The following is a 13,140-nucleotide window of genomic DNA, read 5'->3' as shown; positions in this document are numbered from 1 at the left end:
GCAGTGGCAGAGGCTGGATGTCCCCGCAGTGGCAGAGGTTGGATGTCCCCGCAGTGGCAGAGGCTGGACGTGGCAGGAATCTGCCCACAGAGACAGTGAGTGCCCAGCCCCATTCCCACACTCTCCCAGGGAGAGCGGCGGGGACCTGGGGCCTGGACCAAGCAGGGTTCTGCAGGGGGCAGGTAGACAGGGGAAGGGCCTTGGTCCACCAGCACCAGCCGCCGCCTCAGGCAGCAGCCATCAAAGGATCAGAGACAGGAGGACCACCTGGCCCTGTTAGGCAGGCCAGGCAGCCAGTGGTCACCCCAGCCCCACAACGTGGCACGTCCGGGCCTGATTTCCTAATCCGCTTCGGGGCTCCCCAAGCCCCGAACACTCTGCTTCCCCAAGATCAGCTGCTGCCACAGATGGAACAGTGGCCCTAAAATGCATGTCCAAGTCCTACCACTGGGCACCTGAGTGACCTTGGTGGGAAACAGGGCCTTTGAAGACGCGCTTAGGGACCTCAAGACGAGACCATCCTGGGTTTGGGTGGGCTCCAAACCCAGTCACAAGCGTCCCTCCACTTGTTAAGGACAGGAGACACGGAGACACAGAAAGGATGGAGCAGAGGTTGGAGGGACCCCTGCACACCCCGAGGGAAGATGGGGTGCCGAGAGCCAGCGAGGCTGGGGGGGCTGCCCATCAGAGCCGGGGGGGGGGGTGCCCGCGTTCCCTCTGCTGAACCTTGCCCAAAGCTACCATGCCCTGGAGCCTCGAGGGTGAGTCCCGCTGTCCCCAGACCCTTCCACATCTCACACAGTGGTTCTGCTCGTCTGCTGGCCCTCAACACCCGGTTCCTACCCCGAGGGGCGAACAGTTCACTCCCTTCTCTCTGTGTTTATTCTCTGAGCCTCTGAGCACCCGGCTGTCACCACCAGAGGGTGGAGGAAATGCTCCTGAGGCAGAAGACACTGTGTCCCCAGCAGCACAGAGGGGCCGGGCTCAGTGACCTCCCTCGGACTCGCTTTCTTTCCAAGAGGGAAGGCCCAGAGCCAGCCTGCGGGGCAGGACGGAGGGAGGCCTTGGCTACCTGCCTGCTCAGCTCCCATGGACAGGTAACTGCCCGTCCCAGACCCCACACCATCCACAGATGACCCCTCATTGTGCTTGTGCCCTGTGAAAGAGCAGTGGACAGCAAGCTCCCACCCTCTGTACGGAGAGCCCTCCGGCTGACCCAGGCACCCTCAGCCCCAGGATCTGACGTGCCTGCGGCAGCAGGGACACCAGGCCTGCCAATCACCACCTCCAAAGCTCCATCCCTGAAGCCCCCAGGCTGCCAGGCCCTTCCCTCCACCAGCAGGAGAGTCAGGAGCTCTGAGGACTGGCTGGAACCGGGGGGACCATGGGGCATAGCGTGGAGGAGTCACAAGGCCACCAGTGCTCCACTGGAGCCAGGCAGATGACTTCTCTGTCCTCTGCTTCCTGGAGAGGACTGGAGAGCTGGGCTGAAGGTCCCTTCTGTCCTGGGCATGGTACCCAGACACCAGCTCCCGTGCGCTCTTGATCCTGAACCAACCAGGTCCAAACATGGAGCACAGCAGGAGGGGTCTGGCCAGCAGTGCACAAGCAGGGCCAGAGGCTCACCCTTCTGAGTCAAGGTGGTGGACCCAGCTCTAGTCCACATTCCTGTGGACAGAACTGCCATGGGCAGCAGAGCCCACAGAGGCCCCCACACAGCCTGCACCACGGAGCCAAGGTGGACCACGGTACCCAGAACCCGACCCGGAACTGGAGAGAACCAGCTGGGTCTCAGGCACCCTGGCTCTCCACCGTCCAGGCCGCCACCCCTCAGCTCTCATGCCGAGCTGAGAGGTTTGTCTGGGTGAGTAATTTTTCTGACAATGAACTTCTAAAAATAACATTTGTTGCTTTTTTCTTATAAAAGCATCTGAGGTGCGAGGCAGAAAACAAAGGTGGGGGACGGATCGAACACACACCCAGAAACCGTCGGCACTTCGGCATATATGCTCCCCCTCCAGGGAGCACGGTGTGGCTAGGACCCCACACCCTGGATCCTCCTCTGGACTCCTCTGCAGCTCTGAAGTCCGGATCCAGGTCAACCTTCACAGCCGGGGGTCACAATCATTTCAGGAGCTCGTGAAAAACAGACTGTTGGGGCTGGGATGGGCTCGGGGCGCTTGCCTGCCATGGGCGAGGGCCTGGGTTGCATCCCCAAAACTGCAAAAAAAAAGACTTCGATCCCCCCACTCCTGGTGGTTCTAGCTGAGCAAGGCTGGAGGTGGGGGCAGCCAGGTGTGGACCCCGCCCTCCCATGGGCTCCCTGCCTCACTGAGACCACCCGGCTCTGGGAATCGTGTAAGCAGCCCACTCGACACTCAGCGGAAGCAGCTCTGCTGAGAGACCCCAGGGCCGCCAGCTCCGCAGCCCCAGCCTGCCCCCACCTTCCTGGCAGTCACCCAAGGACAATGTCCAGCTTCAGCCACCACCACTCAGCCCCCCGGGCAGTCACCAACCGAAGGACGCGCACTGCTGGGAAAGAGGGGGTGTGCCGGTCACAAGGTCCCCAAACTGTGTCACCTCAGAAAGAGCAGGTCCCACAGCAGGGCCTGGGAGACTCACGATAAAACCTGGCTCCATGCACTTGTCCCCCACCCACTACAGGACACACGGGGGCAGAGCAAACCCCAGCCACCCCCCCGCGAACCTCCCTGCCCTGGGTCCTGGCCTGCAGCCCGGCAGCAGCTGTGGCCCTCCCCCTGCTGACGGTCACCCTCCTGGGGCAGGAGCCAGGCCTGCTCCTTACTGTCCCCTGAGAAGGACTCGCCACACGGAATCTCTGACGGAGCACCCAGGCCACCTCTGGACCCTCAGGACCACCCACAGACAGGGATGCACTCCTGTCCCCATTTGACAGATGGGGACCGAGGCAGAGAGAGGCTAAGGACTCACCCAACATTGCAGTGCGGACAAGAGTGAAGCCCGAGCTGAGCCACATGCTGCCCTGGTGGCCCACGAGGACCTCTGAGAGCAGGGAGCCTCCTAAGCCCTGAGCACCCACGTGGGTCTCTCCGTCAGAGGCAGACGCCACCCACCAGACCCCAGGCCTGGGAGCCTGGCTGTCCCCTGCAGGGGCAAGCAGGAGCCAGCAAAGACAAGCCAGCGGAGGGCGGCACCAGCAGGGCCAGCAGAAGGCCACAGCGGCAGGTGACACCAGCTACAGGCAAGGGGCATGGACCTGGGCTGCCTGCATCCAGTGCTGGGCTCTCTGGAGGGCTAAAGTAGGTGCTCAACCAAAGGAAGTGGTTCTGATTGCCCAGGGTGGGCTGGGCCAGAGCAGGCTCCTGTGAGCCATGGGGGAGCAGCTGAAGGGCTGGGACTTGGGTCAGAGACAAAGAACACAAGAGGAGAGGGAGGCCACAGCCACCCACAGCTGGCCCGGGGTTCCTGACAGCTGTGTGCAGGAGCCTGGCTTCGTCATTCAAACACTGCCAGCCTGACCTCACTGTGGGCCTGGAGGGCTGCTCCCTCACCAGTGTCCCCATCCTGTCCCCCAGCTGCCCCAAGACTTGGTTTCCCTGGGCCGGGTAGGCAGGTGGGGACAGTCACCCAGCAGAGAGGGGAAGGGGCCGCCCCGGGGTGAACGAAGCCCCTCCTCCCACGACCAGCCCCCAACCCTTGATCAAGGGTCTTCTTTAGTCCAGAAATAAAAACCAGAGTAGCTCTTCAAAGGTTTCCTGAGGGGCCAGCGCTCCAAGCTCCCCACTGCAAACCTGCAGCTGCCCTTGCCCCAGTCCCCCGCCCCTGCTCAGGTGACACAGAGTGAACCTAAGCCAGGGACCCCTGCCCACCCGACTCTCCGCACCACCCACGTTCCTCTAGGCTCCCTGGGCCTCTGGGAAAGGAGCGAGATGCAGAGCCTGAATCCCTGGACAGGGGGCCCCTGGACAAGCTGGGAGCAGGACCCAGGGCGGGGAGGTCCACATGGGGGGCGCCTTAGTGCGGGGGCCACCCGCGCTGGGTATGGCACACACGGGGTTCTGCACGGGAGTCAAGTGGAGCGACGGCAAGGGAAGTCGGCACTTCATGTGGAGCTAAAGGGAAAAACCAAGCCCCAGCTGACTTCCAGAGAACTCCATTCCTGGCCTTCCAGGGGACAGCAGGCAGGGGACAGCAGAGAACATGGCCCCTCCAGGCCTGGTGTGGAGCCAGGAAAACTTGTCCGCTTCTACTACAGATAATATCAGTCTCTAAGGGACACGGGGCAGGGGCCTGGCCTGCCCGCACAGGGAAACTGGCCACCCACGTGGAAAGTAGGGCTCGTAGCCTGCTTAGAGCCGGCTTCCTGCCCCAGGAAGGGGCGAGACCCGGCCCGGAAAGCTAGGAACCCACAGACCAGCCATCACCAACAGAACCAGAAACCTCATGTCTTCCAGGCTGGGCCAGGGGACGGGGGCTGGCACGGAGGCCCATCTGAGCAGACTCCCCGTGCCGGGGACGGCCGCTCTCCTCCTGCCACAAGAAAGTGAGACTGGTCCATCCACTGACCTCTTGGAGGCAGAGAGGGGGCTCCTGGCCCAGCTGGCTCCTCCCACCATGCTCAGGGGGTCTCTCCCAGGTCCTGCCTCAGGGGATCAGCAAACACAGCCCCCAGCTGGGCTCCAGGAGGCCAGAAAACGGGAATCCCTTACGCAGGCCGCCAAGGGTTCCAGAGAGTTCCAGGCCCTCAGGGGAGAAGAACCGTGGAAGGGGACAGGGAGAGGCCAGCTGGCTGCCCCACCTGAAGCTGAAGAGCCACCCCCACCCAGACGGCGTCCCAAGGCGCCCACCTCAGGCAGGGGCTGGCGATTCTGCCAGGAAGGCTGTAGCGAGGGCCTGCCAGGTCTCACTGCCCAGGAGGCCAGGTCCCCTGAGTTCCTGGACTTTAGGCCAGAGACGCCAAGGGGGACTGCAGAGAGAGACCCAGGAGTTCCATGGGGCAAGGGTAGACAGAGAAAAGCTCAAAGAAGCGGAAGGAATGGGGTCTCATCCTGACCGTCAGGGCCAGTTCCCAGGGTGCTGGCCGCTGGTCCCCACAGCGCCTACGCCACCCCCAGCAGAGTGTAGGGCGCCTGGGGGCTCCCTGTTTATGTTCCCCGCTAAACCGAGGTCATCCTCTCGTCCCTGCATCTAAATTTCTGGGCATTGGCAGCACTTTCAAAAATGACAACAAACTTGAAGTTTCTAGAACGTCTGCTGGTCCCGTCTGAGAGGAGCCTCCGGGCTCTGTCCAGACCAGATTAAACAGCCCGATCCCAGAAATGCCCTCCAGGCGCCTGGGGGTGTCCAGAGGCCAACTGGTGGGTCTGTCTGGCTGGAGGGATGACAAGTCCTTGGGCTTCTTGGACTGGGTTCCAGAGAATTCTGGACCATTCCGTCTCATAAGCAGCTGAGAGAGCCTCCAAATTTGGGAAAAACCAAGAGGGCTTTGGAAAGAGAGCCACTGCTTAGCCACCCGCCTCAGGGGCCAAGAGAAAGCACCGGAGACTATTTCCAAGCTGGGTGTTCTGGGATGAGTCAGGAGGTGCCCCGACCCAGTACAGGTCTCCAGCAGAGCAGCCTGGCCCTCTGGCCCACCCCGCCACCCCCCGCCACCACATCCTGAGGGCCTGGCTTGCAGAACACGCGCCCCGCACAACGCTGGCCGTGGAGGCCCCCAAGCCAGGGGCAAGTGCCCAGGACTCTGTCCTGGGTTTGGGGGTCAACCCAGACTCCTAGAGTAGCAGGCCATCCCAGCCCCCCAGAGTGAGGGTCACTGACTGGACACAAAGGATAATGGGCAGTAAGGAGATTCCGGCCCAAACCCCCGTGACCTTCCCCAATCCCAGGCATGCGAGAAGTGGGAGGTGGAGAAAGGAGGGGACCCCAGCTCTGTTCCCCTGCCACCAAGATGACAGGGCCCGGCACATCTGGAGCAGTGGATGGAGACCACAAGTCACCAGGCTGGGAGACCCCGCTGCCACAGAAGAGCACACACCTGCACATTCGTATTTCCCTTGGCGATGCCTATCCCGAGGGCAGGTGCCCCTGCCCCCCATATGAGCATGGCAGATCAAGTGCCACTCCACACAATGCGCTGCACTGGCACCAAGTTCCCCAGCCCCCACCCCAGGCTCAGGCTCCCCAGGCCTCTGCGATAGATGGGCCTGAGGCGACCAAGGAGCACCCAGCTTTGGCCTCAGAGCCCTTGCACTCCCCACTGGCCCAGGGTGGGTCTGTCCCGGCTCAGGGCCACTCTGCACCATGCACAATTTGGCACTTGCAAAGGGCTGGGGCCAAGGACGCTCTGGCCCCCCTGCGCCTCCTGACCCGGGTTCCTGCTTTTCCGTCTGCAGGCCTCTGCTCTAGTCAGAGTCCGGCCACTTAGTGCCTGCCCCCACGGCTGTCAGCACTGGGCCCTAGAAACAGGCACGTGGTCCATCTGTCCATGGACAGAGAGGAGCCCTGCACCCCACATGACTCCAGCTTCCAGGGAGAGAACCCCAGAATGTCAGCCACATGGGAGGAGGGGTCCTCCAGCTTTGCCAGGAGGCTGGGAATCTGCTGCATGCAAGAGACAACACCCCCCTCCGCAGGCTCTCCAAGTCTGCAGGACTGGCCATCTCTGGTGGTGACCATGCTGTCCGGCCTATGGGATCAGGTGACCTCCCATCACCCAGGACCTAGCTGTCCAGTTCCAGCAGCTGCAGCCACGCTCCAAACCCTGCTCAGCACCACTGTCTGCATCCTGAGTCCCCCAGCAAGAAGAGCCGTCCACAGCCCCAGTAACCCAGGAGCGAGCAGAGGCGCTGGAGTGGGCCAGACGCCTACCCGAGGCTTAAGGTTCTCCAACAGCAGAGCAGGCTGCCCACCACCCTGCAAGGCCTCTCCCTCCGGATGCAAACTGCCCACCAGCCTCTCAAAACCTCCCTGGAAAGACTCAGGCCCCAGAAAGCATTTCCAGATAGATCTCCTCAGAAGGGTGTCCCTGTCTTCCGGAGATGTCTGGCCAGGGTACCCCCCGTCCAACTGCAGGACCATCACAGCAGTGCCTGCATCCACCTCCACCTAACAACTTGATCACCGTGGGGTGGCAGGCTTGCCCGTGCCAGGCTCTGGACACACAGAGCACTACGTCAGCGATGCCAACAGCCGTGGGTCCATGGAAGACACCCGCTCCTCTTAGCTGCAGGGCACACCCACCACAGAATCCCCGGCTCCACGAGGTCCTGCTGGGCACCTTCACTAGCACCGTCAGCCTCAGAGGTGCAAACCACAGGGAGACGGCATTCCCAGGAGCCTCAAGAGGCAGGAGCTACAGGCAGGAGCCCCACTGGTACTAATCAGGGACAGGTCTGAAGCCACCTCCCTGGAAGAAAGTGGCACCCAGATCCTGGCATTGCCAACACCCGTGTCCCAGAGGTATCTGCATGATCCCTTCTCACTCAGGAGCCCTCCCCTACCCTCTTGGCCGGCTCTCCTGCTGGGGCACAGGGCCACCACAGCTTCCAGGACACAGCTTAGAGGGTCCTCCCTGGGGAACAGTGGAGGGCCCCAGACAAGGGCCAATGCCACCCAGCTCCGGAGTCAGTGTCTGGGTCTCAGGCCAGGTCTGTTCCAACAATCAAGGACTTAGGGGACTCTTTCTGGGCGTGCAAATCTGGTTACGGCAAACGCGGCAGAGGGTAGGAGGCCAGCAGCCAGCTCTTGGAAGGGCTCCTTACACAAAGACCCAAGTTGTAACTGTGTCTGCGATAACAGATCGGGCCTGCAATCACCAAGGAGCACGCTACCCAACTGCCCTGTGCCTCTGCTGGCCCCGAGCGAGACAGAGGACAAGGTCAGCATTCTTGACATGTGTCACCAGGGAGTGGTGGGTGCCACAGTCACCTCAAGGCCTTTTGTGCCGGGAAGTGGGAAAATAGGAAACTTCGGAGAAGGGGAATATCACCAAGGCGTGGGACGGGAGGTCCAAACCGCATCACAAAATAGGAAACGTTCTCCTTGCCCTTACTTGAGGAGTCCCCACAGAGCTCCAGGACCTTCCTTGAAGGGGGGGCTGAAGAGGGATGCAGGAAGTTTATGGGGAAGGGGGAGGGGGAGGTAAGGGGAAGACAGACTGGAAATTAAGAAGATAAAAAGGCAGTAATTCCAACAACTCAGGAGGCTGAGGCAGGAGGATAAAAAATTCAAGGCCAGCCTGGACAACTTACGGAGACCGTCTCAAAATAAAAAATAAAAAGGGCTAGGGCTGGGGCTCAGTGATAGAGCCTCCTAGGTTCAGTCACCAGTATTGGGCAAAAAATAAAAATAAAAAAGCAAAAAGAAGGGTGCTGTCCAGGGAGGGAGGGGGGAGAGATGCCCAGAATGTGGGGCTTCTGCAGAATTTGTCCACGCACACCCAGAGATGGCTGCCCCTCTGCCCTGCAGGGTGCGCTGCTCTGGCCTGACCCACCCACCCAGTTGCTGGATTCCAGGGTGGGCCGAATGCTCGGCTGGAAAACCCCCCAGAGACTCCATGGCTCGAGCCTGCCCTGCTGTGGGGGTGGCCTTCAGAGCCTCCACCCCTCAGCAGCTACCCATGCTTCAGGACTGCCAGCCTCAGGGAGGAACCCGGGCTGCTGGGGACGCTGCAGAGGACTTGGCCTTTTCCTCCTCCCCTTCCGACCTCCACGGGGAACCCTGGACACCAGGTGACGCCCCATCGGAGGCCCTGGCTTTCTCCCAGGAAAGCAAAGGGGTGCCCCTCCCACTCCTCCAGACCAGCCGAGGGGCACCCGGATACTTCCAGCAGACTGGCACACAGGTATCAGGGTGCCTGGCCCCTCCCCACACCCCAGCCCTCAATGGGCCAGTTCATTCCAACCTCCCACTACTGCCTGGGCTGGCTGCAAAGCTCTCCTCCTTCCTCCTGCAATCAAATTCCTACTTCCACTCAAGGTCCGCCTCCTCCATCACTCCCCGTTAGCCAGAAGTGACCTTACTCTGCCCTGACTTGGAGGCTGCCGGCTCCTATCACCCATGGCTGGGCCGTCACATGCTCCCCTCCTCCCCAGCCACGCCTTCCCATGTCCCACAGTCTGTCTGTCTGTCTAAGGCTGTTCACCTTCCACATGTACATCCTCCCCATTCTCCAACTCCACTCCAAGTTCCTGGGGCCCAGGGAGGGATGCCTGAAGGGGGCGGTGCTGGCCTCACATCCAGGCCGCGGGGCAGGACATGCATACCCACCACGCGTCTACCCGGGATGCCTCGGGCTCTAGGGCCCAACCACTGCCCAGCTGAAGTATTCAGGACACACAGTGGGGGAGACTGACGCACACAGGGAACTAGAAGAACAGAGGCCCTGCTCCCCAAGACTGAGGAGCCTTCCTCCAGAGTCAAAGGGCCTCCAACCATCGCACCAGGATGCTCTCAATGAGGCCCTTGTCTTGGATAAAACTTGAGGGTCAGAAGCTGACTTGGGAGGCACCCAGAGGCCACCAGATGGAGTTACACGCAAGGACCCGGAGGCAGGAGCACTAGCAGCCTCCACAGTGCACTGTGCCAGATGGTAAGACCAGCACCATACCAAACTTCTGCCTCCGCTGCCACCAAAGGACTCCAGGTGGAGACCCCTACATTCACCATAAATCCCACCTTCAACTTAGCGCCTGGTATCAGGGAATGAAAGCAAAGACCCCAATTCACAGGCCAAAAGAGAGAAGCGCAGGGAGCACAGGACCTGAAGGGGGCAGCATCTTTCTCCATCAGTGCCTGCAGGAAAGGCATCCCACTGCTGACTGGCCAAGTGGACATTCGGGAGGAAGAAATGGCCCAAGGAGGAGCTGTGGAGGAGATGCCCGGGTAGAGAGGGCTACAGGAGGGCCGCGCTGTAGCCAGAGGGCAACTTGTAACAAAGCAGACCTGGGGAGACCCCGGGACAAGCATGGCCCCTGAAAGACTCAGATGGTCAGGGGCACAAGACGTCAGCTCTGCAAACCCAGAACACCCCTTGTTCTTGAGAAACACGATGCAAGATGCTAGAATCTGAAAATCTGCGGCAGCCACTGAGTTGACCAAGTGGATGTGCCATGCCAGACTTTGCTCAGGCTGTGCCACCACCAGACGGTGGGTCCCCTCTGAGTGTCCACCCCCATCTCACCCCGTTCCCACCAAACACAGCCAAAGCTCTGGTCCCAAGAAGTCACCTCCACTCAAAGATGAGGCTGACCACAGATGAGCTGTGAGGGCGCTGGGCTCAGGACACCCAGATTCTAGCCTGGTTCTGGCCACGGAGGGTGGAGGGCCTCAGACTGGTCACCTCCAAGCGTGGCCTGGCACCTGGCCGCCGAAACTCCTTTGAGCTCAGCCTCTCCCCCTCGCGGGCTCTGCCCAAGGCTGCTCCGTCTCCGAGCCGCTCGGAGGGGCGGGGGCTCCGGCCGGCAGAGACAGGCCCGCCCTCAGAAAGCCAGTCCCAGAAGCGCCACCGAGACCATTGTGTGCGCCTCCCTTCCCACCGCTTTATTTACTCCTGAGGACACAGGACACAGGGCCACGGCACCGGCAGTCACGAGGCCCCGCGAAAGCGCGCGCACACACAGGCCGGGGCGGGGGCGCCAGACTCAGCCTGGGAGGGAGCACCCCCCAAGTCTCCCTACTTTATAAACTCCGAAGGGAGGAAGAGCCAAAATGCTCCCCTTACCCTCACGCAAGCCCCCTCTGCCCGCACCGCCCTACTCTTGGAGGCGGACGAGGTTGTCCCCAGGCCTGGATGGGGGCCAGGGGACGCCCCACGCCGAACACCAACGCAGCGGGAGCAGTGTCCGCTCGGCTGTGCCTGACCCGGCCGGCTGCGCGACTTGGCGGCCCTCCCCAGCCCGGATTCGGCTCAGCCCCAGCCCAGAAGCTGGCGTGGGGGAGGGGAAGGCTGTCCACCCGCAGGACGCGGCCGCCCACTCGGTCCGAGGCGGGGGACTAAGTCCCTAGCCAGCCGCCAGGCCCGGGGGGCCGAGAGCATCGGGCCAGCGGCTGATTTTCGGGAGTCCAAGTACTCGGTAGTTCCGGGGACGCCCCGCGAGCCCTCGAGGAGGTGGCTGTCGCTGGGCAAACACAAACAACAATAAAAGGAAGGAAACTCGGGCGGCAGCGCGCAGCTCGAGCTCCGGGTCCCGTGCGGGTCCCTCCAAAGGGGGCCTCCACTTCGACGACGCGGGGCCGGGCGCCCGCGGCGCTCCTGGCTGGAGGGCGACCATCGGGGGTCCCGTCTGCTCTCCGCGCACTCCCGTCCCGCCGTCCCGCGCCAGGCCCGCCGAGGGTCCTGCCCAGCTCGCCCGCGGCGGCAGCAGCCAGCCCGGCACCCACCTTCGAAGTCCGAAATGATCCCGTCCAGCTGCGCGTTGACCGCGGGGTCGGACATGGTGGCTGGTGGGCAGGGAGTCGCGCAGAGGGCGGCGGCGAGGAAGCGCCCCCGGCTGGGCCCAAGCCCTGCGCGCTGGCTGGGGCGCCGCGCCCGCGCTCCTGCAGTGCAGAGATCGCCGCCGGAGCCCCTCGGCCCCCAGGATCGGCTGAATGAATGGGGGAGGAAGGCGGGCGCCGGCCCCTCCCCGCGCGCCGTCCCCGCCCGCCGCCCCGGCCCCCGCCCCGCCCCCGCCTCCCGGGCGGATCAGGTTCCCGCACCGCCGGCCTCCCCGGCTCGCACTGGCTACTCCGCCCGCCTGTCAAGGCCCGGCCTGGGGGGCTGGGGCCAGAGCGGGCGCAGCAGGGACCGCGGAGCCCTGGGCACACGACCCGCGCGCCCCCCTTCTCCCGGCCTGGCCTGCGCCCAGGGACGGCGACCGACCCGGCCTCGGCCCCTCCCCCCCGGACGCCCCGCTGCGACCAGATGTGGGCGGATGTGGAGGCCGGGCCGCGGCGCAGGGGCGGGCGCCGAGGGGGACGAGATTCCTCCCCTTTCCCGGGACGTAGGTTTCCTTCTGCGGGAGGTTTTATTTACGCAGCCAAAGTTCGCCGGCGCCTGCTTTGCGCGCCCAGCGCCTGCAAGGGTTAAGCGGGGGCGCGCGGCGAGATCCAAGCTCTGGGCTCCAGAGCCGGGGACGCGGGGCGACCGCGCGAGTCCACAGCATCCTACGGACTGAAGGCAACTGGTCCCCGGGCCGGGGTCGCCGCTGCACCCGCTGGGTGGCCTCCACGGAAGGCGCTGGCCCAGTGCAGGGGCGTGCGCCGGGATGGCGGACCCTGTCACCAGAGCCCCGGGACACGTTCCAACTCCACATCCCCTGCTCAGCAAAGAGTAGACCCGGGGCTTCCCCCCGAGAGTGGACGGTTTGTAGCATCGGACGGAGGATAGGTCACTGGGAGAAAGGGCAGCCGTGGGCTCCCTCTCCCGCTGGGCCCGAACGCGAACCGCTCCCACTCGGCCTTTCTCTGGTCAGTAGTCTCCACTCCTCCAACCACTGGGCAAACGTGATGAAACCCCACTGCACACCGTGGGACAGGGGTGAGCTAGAGGCCAGACAGAAGGGGCAGGAAGTAGTCCCCTGGAAGGGCCCCGGGGTCCCCCAAGGGAGAGGGGTGGTCTCCCACTCTGCCTGGGCCGCGGGCTGTGTGCTCCTGCCCTTACCCTAGGCCCAGGGCCTCTGCCGGTGAGGACCCAGCCCGGAAAAACACCCCTCCAGAGTGGGTGGGCAGCTCTGCCCAAGTGGTCCCCAGGGCAGGGGCCTGAAGCAGGGGGCGAAGGCTCATCCTGGATCAGGGGCTGGCCCCTGGCCACTGCCCACTCCCTCCCCACACCCACCTTTATGAAAGATCCCAAGGGCGCAGGGATCCTGACCCCTGAGGGGAGGCCTAGGCAGGGTCGCAGGGGTCCCTGGAGGGGAGGGTCCTGGGTTTGGCGGGCCTTTCAAGTCGCTGGAATCAGGTCCTTGGTAAGAAAAGCGGTCCCTCCCCTTCATGCCTTGGATGTTTTGAGCTGTTTTCCACCGAGTGAGTTCGGGGACTTGGGAACTGCAAAACCACAGTCAGCTCAGAGGGAGCAGCCCTCAGCTGCCTGGGAGCCTGGGTGACAGGATGGGGTTGTCATGGCCACCACAGCACCCTGATGGCCTCCACACCAGCAGTCCAACCCTGCTGGGGCACCTGCCC

The 13,140-nt window shown here is 63.2% G+C and overlaps 1 protein-coding gene across 4 annotated transcripts in view; it reads right to left on the bottom strand.

Moving 5' to 3' along the window:
* The window catches only part of SEPTIN9 (septin 9), a 140,436-nt gene that overhangs the window by 76,093 nt on the left and 51,203 nt on the right, over nucleotides 1-13,140 (bottom strand). The window contains exon 1 of one of the 4 annotated variants that reach the window (XM_081273043.1): nucleotides 11,362-11,818. The exons of 2 other annotated variants lie outside the window; for them this stretch is intronic. In XM_081273043.1, the coding sequence (XP_081129169.1) occupies nucleotides 11,362-11,416 (55 nt within the window). In that variant the 5' untranslated portion in view covers nucleotides 11,417-11,818. Of the gene's footprint in view, nucleotides 1-2,952; nucleotides 3,106-11,361; nucleotides 11,819-13,140 lie in introns of those variants that run through there. One more of the 4 variants, XM_081273044.1, reaches the window with a different exon arrangement.

The sequence above is a fragment of the Spermophilus citellus genome (genome assembly GCF_964194105.1).
Source record: "Spermophilus citellus genome assembly, chromosome: 17".
Classification (NCBI taxonomy): domain Eukaryota; kingdom Metazoa; phylum Chordata; class Mammalia; order Rodentia; family Sciuridae; genus Spermophilus; species Spermophilus citellus.
Note: the sequence above shows the minus strand (reverse complement) of the source record. Positions and strands in the feature narration are given on the sequence as shown.